Source organism: Salvelinus fontinalis, chromosome 15 (assembly GCF_029448725.1).
Source record: "Salvelinus fontinalis isolate EN_2023a chromosome 15, ASM2944872v1, whole genome shotgun sequence".
In the NCBI taxonomy this organism is placed as follows: domain Eukaryota; kingdom Metazoa; phylum Chordata; class Actinopteri; order Salmoniformes; family Salmonidae; genus Salvelinus; species Salvelinus fontinalis.
The window spans coordinates 7,486,270-7,510,439 of record NC_074679.1 but is presented as its reverse complement, the minus strand read 5'-3'; the positions used below and the strand labels follow the sequence as shown (position 1 = coordinate 7,510,439).

The following is a 24,170-nucleotide window of genomic DNA, read 5'->3' as shown; positions in this document are numbered from 1 at the left end:
AAGAGTATCTCTACCGCTCCTGCGGTCTCTAGAGAGTTGAAAACAGCAGGTCTGGGACAGGTAGCACGTCCGGTGGACAGGTCAGGGTTCCATAGCCGCAGGCAGAACAGTTGAAACTGGAACAGCAGCAAGGCCAGGTGGACTGGGGACAGCAAGGAGTCATCATGCCCGGTAGTCCTGACGCATGGTCCTAGGGCTCAGGTCCTCCGAGAGAGAGAAAGAGAGAATTAGAGAGAGCATACTTAAATTCACACAGGACACCAGATAAGACAGGAGAAGTACTCCAGATATAACCAACTGACCCTAGCTTCCGACACAAACTACTGCAGCATAAATACTGGAGGCTGAGACAGGAGGGGTCAGGAGACACTGTGGCCCCATCCGATGATACCCCCGGACAGGGCCAAACAGGAAGGATATAACCCCACCCACTTTGCCAAAGCACAGCCCCCGCACCACTAGAGGGATATCTTCAACCACCAACTTACAATCCTGAGACAAGACCGAGTATAGCCCACAAAGATCTCCACCACGGCACAAACCAAGGGGGGGGGGGGGGGCAACCCAGACAGGAAGATCACGTCAGTAACTCAACTCACTCAAGTGACGCACCCCTCCTAGGGACGGCATGAAAGAGCACCAGTAAGCCAGTGACTCAGCCCCTGTAATAGGGTTAGAGGCAGAGAATCCCAGTGGAGAGAGGGAAACCGGCCAGGCAGAGACAGCAAGGGCGGTTCGTTGCTCCAGAGCCTTTCCGTTCACCTTCACACTCCTGGGCCAGACTACACTCAATCATAGGACCTACTGAAGAGATAAGTCTTCAATAAAGACTTAAAGGTTGAGACCGAGTCTGCATCTCTCACATGGGTAGGCAGACCATTCCATAAAAATGGAGCTCTATAGGAGAAAGCCCTGCCTCCAGCTGTTTGCTTAGAAATTCTAGGGACAATTAGGAGGCCTGCGTCTTGTGACCGTAGCGTACGTGTAGGTATGTACGGCAGGACCAACTCGGAAAGATAGGTAGGAGCAAGCCCATGTAACGCTTTATAGGTTAACAGTAAAACCTTGAAATCAGCACTTGCCTTAACATTATAATAGTAAACATGGGTAGCTTGAATTCCCAGGAGCATATGGAAACAAACAGACAACAAAAAACAGCAGTGTCTGCCTTATAACAGGAAATAAAAGAGTAATTTAAAACAGAACTTCAAGAGTGTGTAGTCCAGCAGCAGATATCAACATTAAGTCACATAGCAGCGCCTTAAACTAAATAGGACCACTTGAGACTGGTTACTTGAAAAAAATATTTACAAAATTATCAGATTTTCAAGTTTTCTTTAAGAAGATTAGTCTATTCACATGATCTGCAGTGAGCACTGATGGGCTCGCTGTGAAGAATACCCTCTCGCTTGGGACGGAGGCCCCAGGCACAGCCAGGAAGCACCTTGCTAACATGGAAACATGAGGGTATATTAACTCTTTGGTCTTCCACCATGTAAGTGGATCAGCATCCAGGGGAATACAGTCCACTTCCTTGTATGAGGTCACCTCCTCCTCTATGACCTCAACCTTTGACTTGTATCCCTGCTCCTGGGTCGTGAACAACTCCCCTAAAAGCTCAGCCATGGCAGACTTCTTTTCTGGAGGAGAATCCCTGTCGTCTCTGGAGAGGGGTTGGCTCCTGTGGTATCTGTGGCTTGACCCTGCAGAATTAAATTAGATGAAAATTACTCTCTCTGAAGTGGCTTTAAAAATATGATTTGTTGTTAGAAATATATATTATGACAATTACAATTATTTCTTTATAATAAATTGTTAAATCACTAATTAATAAAATAAAATGTCACATTAACAAAATAAATACAATACCTGTTGTGTATTGGTCACAATCTCTGCTGTGAGTTAATTGTAGACTCTCAGACAAGCAGCAGCATACAGGTGCAGCAGGGACTTGAACTGGGGGTCCATATCTAGGCCCCCGGGTTAACTCTGATAGCAGTCTTGACATCCCTTACTGTGGCTTCATCTTCATCAGATGCCACCAATCATTTCAGGATCATTGTTTTTCATAGGCAGGACCATGGAAACTGATGGAATGTTCTCGATGTTGTGACTGTTTTGAGAGGTTTGCACACTTTGATAACTTCCTCTGCTAGTCTTATGTCATTTTTAGACAAAGTCACCAATATCTTTGACATTCTTCCTCACAGCTTGATCAGTCAGTGTAGAATACAATACACCGCAACTTTCTACTCAAGGTATCTCTCAACCATGTCATGACTTGAATTCCATCTAGTAGGGACATCTTGGATTAGTTTGTGGTTTGGCAGCGCCAGCATCTCCTGTTTTGTCTTGAAAACATGTTCAGCAGTTGTGCTTTGATGAAAGAAGGATACCACCTTCCTGATCTTTGCTCAGAGACGAGACTAGATTCACTAACACTGCTTTTTGAGATGCGGATTAATAACGTGCGCAAAACATCCTATCTGTGGCCCCAATCCAGCTCGTGCATCTGCATTTACAATATGTCTAGCGTCGTCAGTGGTTACAGGAATCGTAACATTATTCCTCTCCAACTTCCACACTGCAACTACTTCCCTCAGCTCCTCCCCCAAGTTTACAACTGGTGTGACTACTCTCAATGGGTCGTGTTTGAAGGACATGGCTTTTTTATCTCCCACTCTGCCGCAATGAAATGAGCTGTTACAGTAAGGTAGCTCTAGACGTCCAACTGTCTGCTGTTAGAGCAACAGACCGCGTTTCTGACAACTCGCTCTCGAGTTGTTCTGTAGTTTAGTATAGGGCAGGTATTAATATCTGGGTAAAATGTGTACGGGGAAGGTATAGTGAAGCGCTGCTCGACCACTTTAAACATGTTTCCGAACCCCGTATTCTCCACCACAAAGAAGGGTCTCATATCTGCCGCTATGAATTTTTCTATCGCTGCGTTGATTTCTTCAGTCCTACCGGAGTCAGACGCATATTGTCATCTGAAGGCTGTGGGGAGACGTGGTTGCTGTTTAATTGTTTTGCCTAGTGCCACCGATTGGCACTTTGGGGTGATGTCGGCCTAAATGAGTAGTCATGTTACTCATATTGCCACTCGAATAGGCTAACGGCGGCGAACAGAGCCTACATGTTGGATAGACTACATGTTGTAGAAGTTTTATCCACCACTCGTTGGCAATCCCCGTTATAGTTTAGAGGGAAACCGAAATGTTCCGAGACGGCAGACCTAAATGATACTGGGGAGTCTACTAGTTGTGGCTCGCCAATGCTTGCCATGTTGCTCCTTCGCATTTCGCTAACTGCTAATTCCTTCGTAAACTAATTGCTGCTACCACGGTCTCTCAGCTCTGTTCTCGCTGGATTGAAATATTAATGAGCGGAGCTGCATACATCTACGAGACAATTATTTTTTTTTTTTTTAAAGACAACTTTATTTCTATGTGGATATTTAGCTCACGTTAATTTATACGCCATTGGTTTATGCAATATTTTTTTTTTACAATTAAATATATATATTTTCCTAGCTATAATATATGATTAATGTATTGTTCGGTTCGCAGTGCGTGCCGAACCTGTTGACAGTGTACCGAACGGTTCAATACGAATAGACGTACCGTTTCACCCCTAATCTACACAGTACCAGTCAAACGTTTGGACACACCTACTCATTCAATCGTTTTTCTTAATTTTGACGATTTTCTACATTGTAGAATAATAGTGAAGACATCAAAACTATGAAAAACACATATGGAATCATGCAGTAACCAAAAAAGTGTTAAATCAAAATATATTTTAGATTTTTCAAAGTAGCCACCCTTTGCCTTGATGACAGCTTTGCACACTCTTGGCATTCTCTCAACCAGCTTCATGAGGAATGCTTTTCCAACAGTCTTCACAAATGCTAAGCACTTGTTGGCTGCTTTTCCTTAATTTTGCGGTCCAACTCATCCCAAACCATCTCAATTGGGTTGAGGTTGGATGATTGTGGAGGCCAGGTCATCTGATGCAGCACTCCATCACCCTCCTTTTTGGTCAAATAGCCCTTACACAGCCTGGAGGTGTGTTTTGGGTCATTGTCCTGTTGAGAAACAAATGATAGTCCCACTTACGCCATCCCATCTGGTTTGCGCTTATCGCTGCATTATGTCATGGTAGCCATGCTGGTTAAGTGTGCCTTGAATTTGAAATAAATCACTGACACAGTGATTTGGTTCGCACAGTGTCATCAGCAAAGCACCATCACATCACCTCCTCCATGCTTCACGGTGGGAACCACACATGAAGAGATCATCCGTTCACCTACTATAGGTCTCACAAAGACACGGTGGTTGGAAACAAACATCTCAAATTTGGACTTATCAGACCAAAGGACAGATTTCCACCAGTCTAATGTCCATGCTTGTGTTTCTTGGCCCAAGTCTCTTCTTATTATTGGTGTCCTTTAGTAGTGGTTTCTTTGCAGCAATTCAACCACAAAGGCTTGATTCACGCAGTCTCCTCTGAACAGTTGATGTTGAGATGTGTCTGTTACTTGAACTCCGTGAAGCATTTATTTGGGTTGCAATCTGAGGTGCAGTTATCTGTGATGAACTTATCCTCTGCAGCAGAGGTAACTCTGGGTCTTCCTTTCCTGTGGCGGTTCTCATGAGCCAGTTTCATCATAGGGCTTAATTGTTTTTGCACCTGCACTTGAAACTTTAAAAGTTCTTGACATTTTCTGGATTGACTGACCTTCATGTCTTAAAGTAATGATGGACTGTCATTTCTCTTTGCTTATTTGAGCTGTTCTTGCCATAATATGGACTTGGTATTTTACCAAATAGGGCTATCTTCTGTATACCAACCCTACCTTATCACAACACAACTGGTTGGCTCAAGTGCCAGCTGATTGGCTCAAATTCCACAAATTAACTTTTAATAAGGCACACCTGTTAATTGAAATGCATTCCAGGTGACTACCTCATGAAGCTGGTTGAGAGAATGCCAAGAGTGTGCAAAGCTGTCATCAAGGCAAAGGGTGGCTACTTTGAAGAATATCAAATATGAAATATATTTTTATTTGTTTAACACATTTTTGGTTACTACATGATTCCATGTGTGTTTATTTCATAGTTTTGATGTCTTCACTATTATTCTACAATGTAGAAAATAATAAAATAAAGAAACTCTTGAATGAGTAGGTGTGTCCAGACTTTTGACTGGTACTCACTTCATTGAGAATGTACATGTGATGGAAGAATGCACTGCGCATGCAGAGGGTTGCAATTCCATTGAGTTGGTGATAGATTAACCAAAATATGCCACAAGACCCAGAATTGCCAAGGAAATGGTTAGGTATGTGAAGGGTCATCAAGTTATAGCAGCAATCTACCTCACCAAGCAAAGTGAGAAGAGTAAGAGCACCACATTGAAGCTGCCCAGAAACACCCGTTGGGGTGGTGTTTTCATCATGTTTGACAGTCTCCTGGAGGGGAAGGAGTCTCCAAGAAAGGGCCATATCACAGTCTGTCGATATGGACAGCTCCATCAAGAGGATCCTCCTGGATGATGTATTTTGGGAAAGAGTGGTAAGCAGCTTGAAACTCCTGAAACCTATAGCTGTAGCCATTGCACGGATTGAGGGAGACAATGCCATCCTGTCTGATGTTCAGACTCTTTTTTTTAATTTTTTTATTTTTTTATTTCACCTTTATTTAAACCAGGTAGGCTAGTTGAGAACAAGTTCTCATTTGCAACTGCGACCTGGCCAAGATAAAGCATAGCAGTGTGAACAGACAACAACACAGAGTTACACATGGAGTAAACAATAAACAAGTCAATAACATGGTAGAAAAAAGAGAATCTATATACAATGTGTGCAAAAGGCATGAGGTTGGCAATAAATCGAATAATTACAATTTAGCAGATTAACACTGGAGTGATAAATCATCAGATGATCATGTGCAAGAAGAGATACTGGTGTGCAAAAGAGCAGAAAAGTAAATAAATAAAAGCAGTATGGGGGTGAGGTAGGTAAATTGGGTGGGTAGTTTACAGATGGACTATGTACAGCTGCAGCGATCGGTTAGCTGCTCGGATAGCAGATTTTTAAAGTTGTTGAGGGAGATAAAAGTCTCCAACTTCAGAGATTTTTGCAATTCGTTCCAGTCGCAGGCAGCAGAGAACTGGAAGGAAAGGCGTCCAAATGAGGTTTTGGCTTTAGGGATGATCAGTGAGATACACCTGCTGGAGCGCGTGCTACGGGTGGGTGTAGCCATCGTGACCAGTGAACTGAGATAAGGCGGCACTTTACCTAGCATAGCCTTGTAGATGACCTGGAGCCAGTGGGTCTGACGACGAACATGTAGCGAGGGCCAGCCGACTAGGGCATACAGGTCGCAGTGGTGGGTCGTATAAGGTGCTTTAGTAACAAAACGGATGGCACTGTGATAAACTGCATCCAGTTTGCTGAGTAGAGTATTGGAAGCTATTTTGTAGATGACATCGCCGAAGTCGAGGATCGGTAGGATAGTCAGTTTTACTAGGGTAAGTTTGGCGGCGTGAGTGAAGGAGGCTTTGTTGCGGAATAGAAAGCCGACTCTAGATTTGATTTTGGATTGGAGATGTTTGATATGAGTCTGGAAGGAGAGTTTGCAGTCTAGCCAGACACCTAGGTACTTATAGATGTCCACATATTCTAGGTCGGAACCGTCCAGGGTGGTGATGCTAGTCGGGCGTGCGGGTGCAGGCAGCAAACGGTTGAAAAGCATGCATTTGGTTTTACTAGCGTTTAAGAGCAGTTGGAGGCCACGGAAGGAGTGTTGTATGGCATTGAAGCTCGTTTGGAGGTTAGATAGCACAGTGTCCAGGGAAGGGCCGGAAGTATACAGAATGGTGTCGTCTGCGTAGTGGTGGATCAGGGAATCGCCCGCAGCAAGAGCAACATCATTGATGTATACAGAGAAAAGAGTCGGCCCGAGAATTGAACCCTGTGGTACCCCCATAGAGACTGCCAGAGGACCGGACAACATGCCCTCCGATTTGACACACTGAACTCTGTCTGCAAAGTAGTTGGTGAACCAGGCAAGGGAGTCATTAGAAAAACCGAGGCTATTGAGTCTGCCGATAAGAATATGGTGATTGACAGAGTCGAAAGCCTTGGCCAGGTCGATGAAGACGGCTGCACAGTAATGTCTTTTATCGATGGCGGTTATGATATCGTTTAGTACCTTGAGCGTGGCTGAGGTGCACCCGTGACCGGCTCGGAAACCGGATTGCACAGCGGAGAAGGTACGGTGGGATTCGAGATGGTCGGTGATCTGTTTGTTGACTTGGCTTTCGAAGACCTTAGCTAGGCAGGGCAGGATGGATATAGGTCTGTAACAGTTTGGGTCCAGGGTGTCTCCCCCTTTGAAGAGGGGGATGACAGCGGCAGCTTTCCAATCCTTGGGGATCTCAGATGATACGAAGGAGAGGTTGAACAGGCTGGTAATAGGGGGTGCGACAATGGCGGCGGACAGTTTCAGAAATAGGGGGTCCAGATTGTCAAGCCCAGCTGATTTGTATGGGTCCATGTTTTCCAGCTCTTTCAGAACATCTGCTATCTGGATATGGGTAAAGGAGAAGCTGGGGAGGCTTGGGCGAGTAGCAGCGGGGGGGGGGGGGCTGTTGGCCAAGGTTGGAGTCGCCAGGAGGAAGGCATGGCCAGCCATTGAGAAATGTTTGTTGAAGTTTTCGATTATCACGGACTTATCAGTGGTGCTTGCAGATGTAAGAGAAGAAATCCGTACTGCCCTGCCCATTTCACTGTTGCTCCAAGCAGAGGACACTGAAATGCATCAAAAAGCGTGAAGACTTCTGCCCGAAGCCCATACATGCCACAGCGTACATATTGGACCCCAAATATGCTGGCAAGAGCATCCTGTCTGGTGCAGAGATCAACAAGGCCTATGGTGTCATCACTACTGTGTCTCGCCACCTTGGCCTGGATGAGGGCAAGGTTCTTGGCAGTCTGGCGAAGTACACTTCCAAGCAAGGGCTTTGGGATGGAGATGCAATATGGCAGTCGTGCCAACATATCTCATCAGCCACCTGGTGGAAGGGACTTTGTGGATCTGAGGCTCTTTCCCCTGTTGCCTCCATCATCCTCCAAATCCCACCAACATTAGCCACCTCAGAGCACAACTGGTCCTTGTTTGGGAACATACACACCAAAGCACGCAACAGGCTGACCAATACAAGGGTTGAAAAATTGGTGGCCATCCGGGCAAATTTGAGGCTTTTTGAGCCTGACAACGAGCCATCCTCAACAAGCTTGGAAAGTGACAGTGAAGATGAGGCCTCAGAGTCTGATGTTCAAGAAGTAGACATTGAGGAGGTCCAGGGAGAAGACATGGAAGCCTGAGAGGAAGACAACCAAAGCTTTAGTTTCTAGACTATCATTTTACAGATGTATGTTGAAAACATTTTTGGGAGATGCGATGGATCATTGGGCTTTATTCAATATTCCCTTTCTTTTGTTGTTCAGTGAAATCATCCGATGTGAAGAGTCAACTCATTTAATAAAAGTTCAATATAATTATTATTTTTAATTATTTAATCATTTGCAATTTATGTCTACTTATGATAAGGTAAAAGCTTTATGTTTCTGTCTCCATATGATATGGTAAATATATCCAATGCAAAAAACATCTACATTTAAATGGTATTAATAGTAATTTACATATATTCCCGTTAACCTCTCTGGGATTTGTGGACTAGCGTCCCACCTCGACAACAGCCAGTGAAATTGCAGGGCGCCAAATTCAAACAACAGGAATCTCAAAATTAAAATTCCTCAAACATACAAGTTTTATACACCATTTTAAAGATAAACTTCTTGTTAATCCAACCACAGTGTCCGATTTCAAAAAGGCTTTACGGCAAAAGCACACCATGCGATTATGTTAGGACAGCGCCGAGCCACAAAAAACCATACAGACATTTTCCAAGCCAACAAGGAGAGGGCTCACAAAAGTCAAAAATAGCGATTTAAATGAATCACTAACCTTTGATCTTCATCTGGTGGCACTCCCAGGACTTTTTTCAATAATGTCCAAAAACCTCAGTTTAAATTGGCGCGTTATGTTCAGTAATGTATTGTCTCAAATAACATCCGGTGAAATTGCAGAGCCAAATCAAATTACAGAAATACTCATCATAAACATTGATGAAAGATACAAGTGTTATACATAGGCTTAAAGATACACTTCTTGATAATCCAGCCGCTGTGTCAGATTTCAAAAAGGCTTTACGGCGAAAGCAAACCATACTATTATCTGAGGATAGCACCCCATCAAACAAACACAGACAATCATATTTCATCCCACCAGGCGCGACACAAAACTCAGAAATAACGATATAATTCATGCCTTACCTTTGAAGATCTTATTTTGTTGGAACTCCAATATGTCCCAAAAACTTCACAAATGGTCCTTTTGTTCGATTAATTCTGTCGTTATATTTGCAAAATGTCCATTTATTTGGCGCTTTTTATCCAGAAAAACACCGGTTCCAACTCGCGCAACATGTCTACAAAATATCTAATAAATTACCTGTAATCTTTGTCCAAACATTTCAAACAACTTTCCTAATACAACTTTAGGTATTTTGTAACGTAAATAATCGATAAAATTTAAGACGGGATAAACTGCGTTCAATAGCGGATAAAAACAAAGTGGAGCGAGCCTTCAGGTCACGCGCCCCAACCACAACAGTACACTTCACTCGACCCTTGTTCTGAACAGCCACACTTCTTCATTTCTCAAAGAAAAAAAAAACATGGAAGCAATAGGAACTGCAAGCAAGTGCCTTAGAAATCTAGATCCCCATAGAAAACCCATTGAAAAGAGAGTGACCTCAAAATAAATTTCCTGGTTGGTTTGTCCTCGGGGTTTCGCCTGCCAAATAAGTTATTTTATACTTATATATCATTCAAACAGTTTTAGAAACTTCAGAGTGTTTTCTATCCAAATCTACTAATAATATGCATATCCTAGCTTCTGGGCCTGAGTAGCAGGCAGTTTACTTTGGGCACGCTTTTCATCCGGACGTGAAAATACCGCCCCCTAGCCTAGAGAGATTATTTCCCATATATTCCCATATAATCCCGTTAATTCCCACGGAAAGTTTCCACCTCCTGAATATTCCCCAAAATGTCATTGGTTGGGTTTTCGTGTGATCATTTATGTAGACAGACACTCCTAATGTCATTGTGCATCATGGAATTATGATAACCTACACAACTAGATCTACTTTTCAATGACTGTCTTTCATTTTACTAAACCAGTCAGTCCACTATTACAGTATTATTTACACTCTTAGTGTCTTATTCATTCTCACTCTACAGTCTGGACTCTCTTTCTCTCTGTACTGACTCTAGTCTGGACAACGTCTCTGTACTGACTCTAGTCTGGACTCTCTGTCTCTCTGTACTGACTCTACAGTCTGGACTCTCTGTCTCTCTGTACTGACTCTACAGTCTGGTCTCTCTGTACTGACTCTAGTCTGGACTCTCTGTCTCTCTGTACTGACTCTACAGTCTGGACTCTCTGTCTCTCTGTACTGACTCTACAGTCTGGTCTCTCTGTACTGACTCTGCAGTCTGGACTCTCTGTACTGACTCTACAGTCTGGACTCTCTGTACTGACTCTACAGTCTGGTCTCTCTGTACTGACTCAACAGTCTGGTCTCTCTGTCTCTCTGTACTGACTCTGCAGTCTGGACTCTCTGTACTGACTCTGCAGTCTGTTCTCTCTGTACTGACTCTGCAGTCTGGTCTCTCTGTACTGACTCTGCAGTCTGGTCTCTCTGTACTGACTCTGCAGTCTGGACTCTCTGTACTGACTCTGCAGTCTGGTCTCTCTGTACTGACTCTGCAGTCTGGTCTCTCTGTACTGACTCTGCAGTCTGGACTCTCTGTCTCTCTGTACTGACTCTGCAGTCTGGACTCTCTGTACTGACTCTGCAGTCTGGTCTCTCTGTACTGACTCTGCAGTCTGGACTCTCTGTCTCTCTGTACTGACTCTGCAGTCTGGACTCTCTGTACTGACTCTACAGTCTGGACTCTCTGTACTAACTTTACAGTCTGGACTCTCTGTCTCTCTGTACTGACTCTGCAGTCTGGTGTCTCTGTACTGACTCTGCAGTCTGGTCTCTCTGTACTGACTCTGCAGTCTGGTCTCTCTGTACTGACTCTACATTCTGGTCTCTCTGTACTGACTCTGCAGTCTGGTCTCTCTGTACTGACTCTGCAGTCTGGTCTCTCTGTACTGACTCTACAGTCTGGTCTCTCTGTACTGACTCTACATTCTGGACTCTCTGTACTGACTCTGCAGTCTGGTGTCTCTGTACTGACTCTGCAGTCTGGTCTCTCTGTACTGACTCTGCAGTCTGGACTCTCTGTACTGACTCTACAGTCTGGACTCTCTGTACTGACTCTACAGTCTGGACTCTCTGTACTGACTCTACAGTCTGGACTCTCTGTCTCTCTGTACTGACTCTGCAGTCTGGTGTCTCTGTCTCTCTGTACTGACTCTGCAGTCTGGTGTCTCTGTACTGACTCTGCAGTCTGGTCTCTCTGTACTGACTCTACAGTCTGGACTCTCTGGTCTCTCTGTACTGACTCTACAGTCTGGTCTCTCTGTACTGACTCTGCAGTCTGGTCTCTCTGTGTGTAGGTCTGTGAGGTGTTTGCCCCTGCCTCACTCTCTGTTTCCCTCCTTGTCTCCCTCCCCAGACATACGGTATGGGAGGGGAGACCCTGCGCAGTCTGACAGAGAACCTGTGCGTGGTGGCCCACTCCCTGATCATGGGCATCCAGATCCGCTGGAGGGTAAACACCTATGATGGGCAGAGCGCCACCAAGCTGCCAGCCAGCGTACTGCAGGTGGTGCTGGAGCTCATCACCTCCGCCAAGGGCCTCTTCTCCCTGCTCAACAGGTAAAGTACACACACACACGCACACACACTACAGCCCTGTATTACATAACTTTAACAATGATTTAGGCATAGTATCATATAGGTAGGGACATGGGACTAGAGTTTCACCCCTGTCTGGGTGTGTATGCAGTAGTCTATGATTTCAATTTATAATAAAAAGTGATCTGTAATATATTCTCTTAGGCTATAGCTTATTTTTTACTTTTATTTAACCTTTTATTTAACTAGGCAAGTCAGTGAAGAACAAATTCTTATATACAATGACGGCCTACCCCGGCCAACCTGGACGACTCTGGGATAATTGTGCGCCGCTCTATGGGAGTCCCAATCACGGCCAGATGTGATACAGCCTGGATTCGAACCAGAGACCGTAGTGACACCTCTTGTACTGCGATGCAGTGCCTTAGACCGCTGCGCCACTCGGTAGCCCTTATGACCCATGTCTATGATGCTGTACCCTCATAGTGTATGACCCATGTCTATGATGCTGTACCCTCATAGTGTATGACCCATGTCTATGATGCTGTACCCTCATAGTGTATGACCCGTGTCTATGATGCTGTACCCTCATAGTGTATGACCCGTGTCTATGATGCTGTACCCTCATAGTGTATGACCCATGTCTATGATGCTGTACCCTCATAGTGTATGACCCGTGTCTATGATGCTGTACCCTCATAGTGTATGACCCATGTCTATGATGCTGTACCCTCATGTAATGGCACAACATGTTGACTATTACTGTACCTACAGGGTTTTGTATGGAAATGGGTTTGGGTAGCAGGTGTTACGATAGGGTGACAGCACAGTGGCCCTCCCCCTGTGTAAGGTGATTGGACAGCTTGTAGAAAACAACAGTAGGCAGGGAGAAGACTAAGAGATAATAATATGTTATCAGTCAACCTCTGACTTCTTGTGTCAGGACTTGGGAGGGTGTTTTGGTGTACACGTTGAGAAGGTGCTCAGCGTCTTTGTTGTGACTTGTTGGGTACTCCGTGTAGGTGGTGTTTATAATGCTGATATTCACTATTCACTCTGCACCTCTCCCCCTCTCTCCGCTCTCGCTCTGTCTCCGCTCTCACTCTCCCTCTGGCCCTGCTCTCACTCTCCCTCTCGCTCCGCTCTCACTCTCGCTCTGTCTCCGCTCTCACTCTCGCTCTGTCTCCGCTCTCACTCTCGCTCTGTCTCCGCTCTCACACTCGCTCCGTCTCCGCTCTCCCTCTCGCTCCGTCTCCGCTCTCCCTCTCGCTCCGTCTCCGCTCTCCCTCTCGCTCCGTCTCCGCTCTCGCTCCGTCTCCGCTCTCCCTCTCGCTCCGTCTCCGCTCTCACTCCGTCTCCGCTCTCACTCCGTCTCCTCTCTCGCTCCGTCTCCGCTCTCACTCTCGCTCCGTCTCCGCTCTCACTCTCGCTCCGTCTCCGCCCTCCCTCTCGCTCCGTCTCCGCTCTCACTCTCGCTCCGTCTCCGCTCTCACTCTCGCTCCGTCTCCGCCCTCCCTCTCGCTCCGTCTCCGCTCTCCCTCTCGCTCCGTCTCCTCGCTCCGTCTCCGTCTCCGTCTCCGCTCTCACTCTCGCTCCGTCTCCGCTCTCACTCTCGCTCCGTCTCCGCTCTCACTCTCGCTCCGTCTCCGCTCTCCCTCTCGCTCCGTCTCCGCTCTCCCTCTCGCTCCGTCTCCGCTCTCGCTCCGTCTCCGCTCTCCCTCTCCCTCTCGCTCCGTCTACGCTCTCGCTCCGTCTCCTCGCTCCGTCTACGCTCTCGCTCCGTCTCCGCTCTCACTCTCGCTCCCTCTCGCTCTCCCTCTCGCTCCGTCTCCGCTCTCCCTCTCCCTCTCGCTCCGCTCTTCCTCTCGCTCCGTCTTCGATCTCCCTCTCACTCTCGCTCCGTCTCCGCTCTCGCTCCGTCTCCGCTCCGTCTCCTCGCTCCGTCTCCGCTCTGTCTCCGCTCTCACTCTCGCTCCGTCTCCTCTCTCACTCTCGCTCCGTCTCCGCTCTCCCTCTCGCTCCGCTCTCACTCTCGCTCCGTCTCCGCTCTCCATCTCGCTCCGTCTCCGCTCTCCCTCTCGCTCCGTCTCCGCTCTCCCTCTCGCTCCGTCTCCGCTCTCCCTCTCGCTCCGTCTCCGCTCTCCCTCTCGCTCCGTCTCCGCTCCGTCTCCGCTCTCCCTCTCGCTCAGTCTCCGCTCTCACTCTCGCTCCGTCTCCGCTCCGTCTCCGCTCTCCCTCTCGCTCAGTCTCCGCTCTCCCTCTCGCTCCGTCTCCGCTCTCCCTCTCGCTCCGTCTCCGCTCTCCCTCTCGCTCCGTCTCCGCTCTCCCTCTCGCTCCGTCTCCGCTCTCCCTCTCGCTCCGTCTCCGCTCTCACTCTCGCTCCGTCTCCGCTCCGTCTCCGTTCTCCCTCTCGCTCCGTCTCCGCTCTCCCTCTCGCTCCGTCTCCGCTCTCCCTCTCGCTCCGTCTCCGCTGTCGCTCCGTCTCCGCTCTCGCTCCGTCTCCCCTCTCGCTCCGTCTCCGCTCTCACTCTCGCTCCGTCTCCGCTCTCCCTCTCGCCCCGTCGCCGATCTCCCTCTCGCTCCCTCTCGCTCTCCCTCTCGGTCCGTCTCCCTCTCCGCTCTCGGTCCGTCTCCCTCTCCGCTCTCGCTCCGTCTCCGCTCTGTCTCCGCTCTCACTCTCTCCGCTCTGTCTCTCGCTCCGTCTCCCTCTCGCTCCGTCTCCCTCTCGCTCTCCCTCTTGTCTCCCTCTTGCTCTCCCTCTCCCTCTCGCTCTCCCTCTCGCTCTCCGTCTCGCTCTGTCTCCCTTTCGCTCTGTCTCTCTTTCGCTCCATCTCGCTCTCCCTCTCGCTCCGTCTCCCTCTCGCTCCGTCTCCCTCTCGCTCCGTCTCCCTCTCGCTCCGTCTCCCTCTCGCTCCGTCTCCGCTCTCGCTCCGTCTCCGCTCTCCCTCTCGCTCCGTCTCCGCTCTCACTCCATCTCCGCTCTCACTCCGTCTCCTCTCTCGCTCCGTCTCCGCTCTCACTCTCGCTCCGTCTCCGCCCTCCCTCTCGCTCCGTCTCCGCTCTCACTCTCGCTCCGTCTCCGCTCTCACTCTCGCTCCGTCTCCGCCCTCCCTCTCGCTCCGTCTCCGCTCTCCCTCTCGCTCCGTCTCCTCGCTCCGTCTCCGTCTCCGTCTCCGCTCTCACTCTCGCTCCGTCTCCGCTCTCACTCTCGCTCCGTCTCCGCTCTCACTCTCGCTCCGTCTCCGCTCTCCCTCTCGCTCCGTCTCCGCTCTCCCTCTCGCTCCGTCTCCGCTCTCGCTCCGTCTCCGCTCTCCCTCTCCCTCTCGCTCCGTCTACGCTCTCGCTCCGTCTCCTCGCTCCGTCTACGCTCTCGCTCCGTCTCCGCTCTCACTCTCGCTCCCTCTCGCTCTCCCTCTCGCTCCGTCTCCGCTCTCCCTCTCCCTCTCGCTCCGCTCTTCCTCTCGCTCCGTCTTCGATCTCCCTCTCACTCTCGCTCCGTCTCCGCTCTCGCTCCGTCTCCGCTCCGTCTCCTCGCTCCGTCTCCGCTCTGTCTCCGCTCTCACTCTCGCTCCGTCTCCTCTCTCACTCTCGCTCCGTCTCCGCTCTCCCTCTCGCTCCGCTCTCACTCTCGCTCCGTCTCCGCTCTCCCTCTCGCTCCGTCTCCGCTCTCCCTCTCGCTCCGTCTCCGCTCTCCCTCTCGCTCCGTCTCCGCTCTCCCTCTCGCTCCGTCTCCGCTCTCCCTCTCGCTCCGTCTCCGCTCCGTCTCCGCTCTCCCTCTCGCTCAGTCTCCGCTCTCACTCTCGCTCCGTCTCCGCTCCGTCTCCGCTCTCCCTCTCGCTCAGTCTCCGCTCTCCCTCTCGCTCCGTCTCCGCTCTCCCTCTCACTCCGTCTCCGCTCTCCCTCTCGCTCCGTCTCCGCTCTCCCTCTCGCTCCGTCTCCGCTCTCCCTCTCGCTCCGTCTCCGCTCTCACTCTCGCTCCGTCTCCGCTCCGTCTCCGTTCTCCCTCTCGCTCCGTCTCCGCTCTCCCTCTCGCTCCGTCTCCGCTCTCCCTCTCGCTCCGTCTCCGCTGTCGCTCCGTCTCCGCTCTCGCTCCGTCTCCCCTCTCGCTCCGTCTCCGCTCTCACTCTCGCTCCGTCTCCGCTCTCCCTCTCGCCCCGTCGCCGATCTCCCTCTCGCTCCCTCTCGCTCTCCCTCTCGGTCCGTCTCCCTCTCCGCTCTCGGTCCGTCTCCCTCTCCGCTCTCGCTCCGTCTCCGCTCTGTCTCCGCTCTCACTCTCTCCGCTCTGTCTCTCGCTCCGTCTCCCTCTCGCTCCGTCTCCCTCTCGCTCTCCCTCTTGTCTCCCTCTTGCTCTCCCTCTCCCTCTCGCTCTCCCTCTCGCTCTCCGTCTCGCTCTGTCTCCCTTTCGCTCTGTCTCTCTTTCGCTCCATCTCGCTCTCCCTCTCGCTCCGTCTCCCTCTCGCTCCGTCTCCCTCTCGCTCCGTCTCCCTCTCGCTCCGTCTCCCTCTCGCTCCGTCTCCCTCTCGCTCCGTCTCCCTCTCGCTCCGTCTCCCTCTCGCTCCGTCTCCCTCTCGCTCCGTCTCCCTCTCGCTCCGTCTCCCTCTCGCTCCGTCTCCCTCTCGCTCCGTCTCCCTCTTGCTCTCCCTCCGTCTCCCTCTCGCTCTCCCTCTCGCTCCGTCTCCCTCTCGCTCTCCCTCTCGCTCCCTCTCGCTCCGTCTCGCTCTTGCTCCGTCTCGCTCTCCCTCTCGCTCCGTCTCCCTCTCGCTCCGTCTCCACGCTCCGTGTCATCTCGCTCGCTCTCCGTGTCCTTTCTATCCTAATGTTATGTAGGATTGTTATCATGGGTTGTGTTCTCTTGGGTTGTGTTCTCTTGGGTTGTGTTCTCATGGGTTGTGTTCTCATGGGTTGTGTTCTCATGGGTTGTATTCTCACGGGTTGTGTTCTCATGGGTTGTGTTCTCTTGTGTTCTAATGGGTTGTGTTCTCTTGTGTTCTTATGGGTTGTGTTCTAATGGGTTGTGTTCTCTTGTGATCTCATGGGTTGTGTTCTCATGGGTTGTGTTCTCTTGTGTTCTCATGGGTTGTGTTCTAATGGGTTGTGATCTCATGGGTTGTGATCTCATGGGTTGTGTTCTCATGGGTTGTGTTCTCATGGGTTGTGTTCTCTTGTGTTCTCATGGGTTGTGTTCTCTTGTGTTCTCATGGGTTGCGTTCTCATGGGTTGTGTTCTCATGGGTTGGGTTCTCATGGGTTGTGTTCTCATGGGTTGTAATCTCATGGGTTGTGTTCTCTTGTGATCTCATGGGTTGTGTTCTCTTGTGATCTCATGGGTTGTGTTCTCATGGGTTGTGTTCTCTTGTGTTCTCATGGGTTGTGTTCTCATGGGTTGTATTCTCATGGGTTGTGTTCTCATGGGTTGTGATCTCATGGTTTGTGTTTTCCTCCATCCTGAATGCATCATCTGAGTCTTTAAAGATCATTGAAATCTGCACATTTTATTTCTAGATTCAATAAATGTATCCCTTTCTTCATTGGTCCATCTGTGTGTGTCCAGGTACCAGTTTGCCCAGCTGAGTGGTTACACGTCCAGTAGGAACATCATCACCTACTGTAAAGACCTGGGGACCGCAGTACACAAGGTAGTCTACCTCTCCTACTGTAAACACCTGGGGACCGCAGTACACAAGGTAGTCTACCTCTCCTACTGTAAACACCTGGGGACTGCAGTACACAAGGTAGTCTACCTCTCCTACTGTAAAGACCTAGGGACCGCAGTACACAAGGTAGTCTACCTCTCCTACTGTAAACACCTGGGGACTGCAGTACACAAGGTAGTCTACCTCTCCTACTGTAAAGACCTGGGGACCGCAGTACACAAGGTAGTCTACCTCTCCTACTGTAAACACCTGGGGACTGCAGTACACAAGGTAGTCTACCTCTCCTACTGTAAACACCTGGGGACTGCAGTACACAAGGTAGTCTACCTCTCCTACTGTAAAGACCTGGGGACCGCAGTACACAAGGTAGTCTACCTCTCCTACTGTAAACACCTGGGGACTGCAGTACACAAGGTAGTCTACCTCTCCTACTGTAAACACCTGGGGACTGCAGTACACAAGGTAGTCTACCTCTCCTACTGTAAAGACCTGGGGACCGCAGTACACAAGGTAGTCTACCTCTCCTACTGTAAACACCTGGGGACTGCAGTACACAAGGTAGTCTACCTCTCCTACTGTAAAGACCTGAGTCGTGTTCATTAGGGCACACAATGGAAAACGTTTTAAAAACGTTTTAAAACGTAAAGCAAAAAGGAGTGTTTCTTATTGGACATGTCCAGGTAGTCCCTCCTTGTTTCGGTCTGTTTTCTTTCATTTGTTACCTAATGAACACAAGCCAGTGATCCAGCATGGCTGTTTTCATTGTACAGGCGCTCACTGCTGAATGAATGAATGTCGAGTAACCTGACCAGGAAAAACTCTGCTCCTTATTAACATTGAATGAATGGCCTTGAGGTGAATTAAATCTGAATTAGATTCCTAGTTGGACCAAACAATACTTAGCAGACACATTTTATCTTTGGAGGAGGCGTACACAAGGCATGCTGGAGGAACCACCACTGTTTGTGTTGCTGCTTTCAACAGCCACCTAACACCAATGGTGTAAAATACTTAAGTAAAAATACTTGAAAGTACTACTTAAGTCTTTTTTTGGGGGTATCTGTACTTTACTATTTATATTTTTTACTACTTTTACTTCACTACATTCCTGAAGAAAATTATGTACTTTTTACTCCATACATTTTCCATTACATCCAAAAGTACTAGTTACATTTTGAATGCTTATCAGGACAGGAAGATGGTCCAATTCACTCACTTCTCAAAAGAACATCCCTCGTCATGATTACTGCCTCTGATCTGGCGGACTCAATAAATGCATGCTTCGTTTGTAAATGATGTGCCCCTGGCTATCTGTAAAATTAAAAAAACTAGAAAATGTCACCGTCTGCTTGGCTTAATTTAAAGAATTTGAAATTATTTTTATTTGTACTTTTACTTTTGATACTTAAGTATATTTAAAACCAAATACTTTTAGACTTTTACTCAAGTTGTATTTTACTGGGTAACTTCCACTTTACTTGAGTCATTTTCTTTTAAGTTATCTTTACTTTAATTGGGTACTTTTTTTCCACTGCTGCCCTAACACAGCACAACAGCAAACTAACTCCTCCTATTGGGGAATGCACAGACTAACCACATGCATTCTTTTTCTGACTGCATGCTCGGAATAGTTTAGGTACCTTAAAGAAGCACAGGTTGACTTTTGATTTTTGTGATAGGAAATTGTTGAAGAGAGGGAGAAGGTGGGTGAATGTGTATTTAATGTGATCTGTAATGCCGGAGTTAAACTTGCGACTTGTGAAAAAGACAGGCCTGGATTTGTCATAGATAGTGCCTGGGGGAGGAGGGCAGGACTGAGAGAGGGGGAGCATGGGCGGAATAGATTTGGTGATCTTCGGGAGAGAGCGGGAGGGGGTAGCTGGGGCGGGATGGATTTGGTAATCTTCGGGAGAGGGAGTGTGGGTGGGGGGGGGCGAGAGGGTTAGCCATCTCCGGGGGATGGGGTGCAAAGGGCGGGAGGGAGTTGGAGATCTTCGGGGGAGGGAGGGAGTGGGAGCAGGGGGAGGGGGTACTGATGGAAGGGTTCACAGGAACTCAACTTGTAGTTCACCTGCTGTGAGTTGCAGTGCAGTCAGACCAATGAGAGACTGATAGAGGGCGAAAGAGAGGACACCGTATTCAGGGAGCAGAGAGATCCCAGCGTACTACATTTAGAGCTCTGACTGGCAGCTCTATTTGCAGCTCTGGATTGTCTCCAGCCAAAGTAGGTAGATTACAACTCTGGAGCTGTTTTCCTGCTGGCTTTATTGCATTTTGATTGAATACTGTAGCTAACTGGTTTGTGTATGTGTTTGTGGATGTCTGTTTGTGATTGTCCACACTTGCAGTGCTCACAGTTTCTGTACATTTAGACATTGTTGACCATAATAATACATGTATTTATCTTGTAGAAAAGTGCTTTTTTTTCTGTTGCTTTTTAGTCTTCTTTTTGTTGTTTGCATAACACATTAGAGATGTGATAAATAGACTTGACCTCTTCTTCACAAATCAGTGCAAAGCTTTTTTTTTAAAGACTATCAAAGGATGTTCTGTGTGAACACACTCACTACATTCATTGTGCATCCCAGAAAAGGAATAATGACACATTTGTTGTAGCCAATTCATGAATATGACTGACTGTGAGTAAGAACCATGGGCTTTGGGCTAGTCATACTATTTCTATGGTTAGACTCCCTCCTCCTCAGAAAGGAAGGAAGCTGGGAAGTGAAGGTTACATTGGAACAATGAGGGCCTTTTGAAGGCTGATGGCTTCTTGTCCAGCCAAGTTCTAGCTTACTGACTGTTAGTTGTTTTGTTGTTGTATGAAAGCTGTCTTAACTGTAGACTCAAGGTAATTAGTAAGTGAAACGTGGTCCTTACGCCAGACTGTTTTGACGGTAGTCTGCTCTGAGCTGGAGGCGACGAGAGGTTTAATTACTGCCCATTGTTTGGTTTGGTTCCTGTTTTGGGGTCCAATGAGAAACCACTGCTTGTTTCTGCTGTATGCTTAGGAGTCAGATAGTCATAAGCCTTATTCAACTATGATAGAGGACTGTGTACCACAGAGAGAGAGAGAGTGTGTGTGTACTACAGAGAATTGCTGAGGTGTCAGATATTAGGGGGATCCAAAATGCAGGTGCTTGCAGAAGGCAGGTTTGTAAGTACACACCCCCTTGAGTCTTAAGACAAGATAGATGAGTTATAAGACGGAAGAAACTGAGACTGACTGGTGTCTTTCATTGGATTGAGGTTTTATATAGTTTCTTTGAAAAGTGTATATGGCTGTAGTTTCTAAGAATTTCTATTCGACCGAATAAGAACATGATAGAATAGGGCTGACAACCTCACAACTGACTAAACACATCTACACAGGTGAGTTGGTGCTCTCTCTTCTAATCTCTCTCTCTGGCCGTCTCGCTCTCTGGCCGTCTCGCTCTCTGGCCGTCTCGCTCTCTGGCCGTCTCGCTCTCTGGCCGTCTCGCTCTCTGGCCGTCTCGCTCTCTGGCCGTCTCGCTCTCTGGCCGTCTCGCTCTCTGGCCGTCTCGCTCTCTGGACGTCTCGCTCTCTGGCCGTCTCGCTCTCTGGCCGTCTCGCTCTCTGGCCGTCTCGCTCTCTGGCCGTCTCGCTCTCTGGCCGTCTCTCTCTCTGGCCGTCTCTCTCTCTGGCCGTCTCGCTCTCTGGCCGTCTCGCTCTCTGGCCGTCTCGCTCTCTGGCCGTCTCGCTCTCTGGCCGTCTCGCTCTCTGGCCGTCTCGCTCTCTGGCCGTCTCGCTCTCTGGCCGTCTCGCTCTCTGGCCGTCTCGCTCTCTGGCCGTCTCGCTCTCTGGCCGTCTCTCTCTCTGGCCGTCTCTCTCTCTGGCCGTCTCGCTCTCTGGCCGTCTCGCTCTCTGGCCGTCTCGCTCTCTGGCCGTCTCGCTCTCTGGCCGTCTCGCTCTCTGGCCGTCTCGCTCTCTGGCCGTCTCGCTCTCTGGCCGTCTCGCTCTCTGGCCGTCTCTCTCTCTGGCCGTCTCTCTCTCTGGCCGTCTCTCTCTCTGGCCGTCTCTCTCTCTGGCCGTCTCTCTCTCTGGCCGTCTCTCTCTCTGGCCGTCTCTCTCTCTGGCCGTCTCGCTCTCTGGCCGTCTCGCTCTCTGGCCGTCTCTCTCTCTGGCCGTCTCTCTCTCTGGCCATCTTGCTCTCTGGCCGCCTCGCTCTCTGGCTGTCTCTCTCTCTCTCTCTTCTCATCTCTCTCTGCCCATCATTATCAAGTTCCAGCTCTGGAAAGGTCAGTAGAATACACACACGCGCACACAGTCACGTACACACCCCACCACCCTCGTCTGTGTGCAGCAAGTTAGCCCTTGGCTAAGAAACTTAAATGTCAAATCTCTTGTGACCTTGTTTCAGAGAGGCAGGCTTTGAATGATAATGCTCCCATTATTACGTTGCTTGTTTCTAGAGAATTGGTTCTTCTGTAACAAGAACAAGGACCAGACAGATCATGTTTGGCCCAAATGACACCTCATTCCTATATAGTGCACTACTTTGGACCAGAGCCCTATGGACCGTGGTCAAACGTAGTTCACTATGTAGGGAATAGGGTGGCATTTGGGACGCAGGCCATGTCTCCTAGGGCCCTTGTAGAAAATAAATAACTCTCTTCCATTTCCTGCCTGTATAAAAACACAGGAGTTTGTGTGTCTCTTTCTGTGTGTGTGTGTGTGTGTCTCTCTCTTTCTGTGTGTGTGTGTGTCTCTCTCTTTCTGTGTGTGTGTATCCGCCTCTCTCCCCACTCATGGGGTTTATTTTCTCCGGTGCCTTGAAGGGTTGTGCGGGGCCATGAGTCAGCTGCTGTGATCCTAGAGTCCTCCACTTCTCCACTGACTACTGGCTCTGTAGGACTGGAGAGGATAGGCTCGCACACTACTAGACAACAACAAGCAAAGTCTATTACAGAGAGAGCGAGAGAGGTGGACACAGAGAACGTGGGCGATAGTTACATTGAGAATTTCTGTGAACATGGAGAGAGGATCAAGGAAGAATTGTTTGAAGGAGTTGTATTGAGGTATGTGAGAATGAGATGATGTAATGCTGTTTGTTTACATTGATTGATTGGTTTCCAATGGCCTGGTATTGACACACCATCTTGACAGTAAAGGCTACTGTAGTTAAGGACGTGATATGGCTTTTCTAAGATGTGATACAGGACTTTCTTGATGCCTCTGTTGACGAACAGAAGTGTTATTATTCAATGATCATACCCATTGATAGTGAGTTTCGACTCTTGCTGGTTGACCAATGTACCTTTTTACTCACAATTGTGGTGAAGTTTTCTAGTATGGTTTTTATCTGTTTTGAATAGTTTTGCTGTAACCAGAAATAATTGTTGTAGTTAGTTAGTGGTCTGGTTGAGGTGCTAATGAACGCACTGAGCAAGACGTGCTCAAAGAAGAAGACCTATTTTTAGCATATATTTTTAACGTCGTCTGAACAATGTCTTTCAATGTCTTCATGTCGTTTCACGTCTTTTCAACAAATTTGAATGAATTTCAATGTCTTTTCTATGTATTCTAACGTCTTTTTTAACGTCTTTCCAATGTATTTGAATGTCTTTTTAACGTCTTTTCAATGTTTTGTGCGCATGAGGTGGTTGGTGAGTTAATGATTAAGTGGGCAGCTCGTTGCCATATTCCAGTATAGGTAACTGAGCAGGGTTCAGGATGTTACTTTCTAAATGTAATCCGTTACTAGTTACCTGTCCAAAATTGTAATCAGTAACGTCATTTTTGGATTACCCAAATTTGGTAACATAATCTGATTTACTTTCTGTTACTTTTGGATTAGTTTCCTCTTATGAGGTACTAGAAGAAGACAAAATGATCCATCAAACGTATTTGGTGTGTCATCATAGTGGTCTCTGACATCAGAGTGGTCTCTGACATCAGAGTGGTCTCTGACATCAGAGTGGTCTCTGACATCATAGTGGTCTCTGACATCATAGTGGTCTCTGACATGATAGTGGTCTCTGACATCATAGTGGTTTCTGACATCATAGTACCCTCTGACATCATAGTGGTCTCTGACATCATAGTAGTCTCTGAATTCTGGTCAGTCTTGCTCAGGTAGAACAAACTTCATCTTGCACCCTTTTCCAGTGCTGAATTGAATGTCTTTGAGAAAATAGAAAGGTGTCAATGTATTTTTTTTCTCGCCAACATCCTTAATGGGAAAGTAATCCAATAAGTAATCATCTAGTTTTTCAAAAGTATATGTAATCTGATTAGTTATTTTTTTCTTTCTGGTAACGTAACGGATTAAAGTTGCAGTTTATCAGTTACTCCACAACCCTGACCATGAGCTTGGTTCAACGGACACCAGTGTCAACACCAGCGGCCTGATGATGACTCATCGCTTTGACCACTCATACTACGGTATACAATGAATGGACATGAGCCATTTCATTCAGATATTTATTGTTTCTAGCCAGCTCTTTATGGAATTGTCATGCCAGTGTTTGGCTTTACAATGACAATGGAGTAGGCTAAAGTACAGACAGATCTGGGACCAGGGTAGAGAGAGATCTGGGACCAGGGTAGA

The 24,170-nt window shown here is 48.2% G+C and overlaps 1 protein-coding gene across 1 annotated transcript in view; it reads left to right on the top strand.

Annotated features, from left to right (window-relative positions):
- The window catches only part of LOC129811356 (connector enhancer of kinase suppressor of ras 1-like), a 110,065-nt gene that overhangs the window by 12,460 nt on the left and 73,435 nt on the right, over positions 1 to 24,170 (top strand). The window contains exons 3-4 of the mRNA XM_055862590.1: positions 11,765 to 11,967; positions 17,497 to 17,581. Coding sequence (XP_055718565.1) covers positions 11,765 to 11,967; positions 17,497 to 17,581 — 288 coding nt within the window. The remainder of the gene's footprint in view (positions 1 to 11,764; positions 11,968 to 17,496; positions 17,582 to 24,170) is intronic.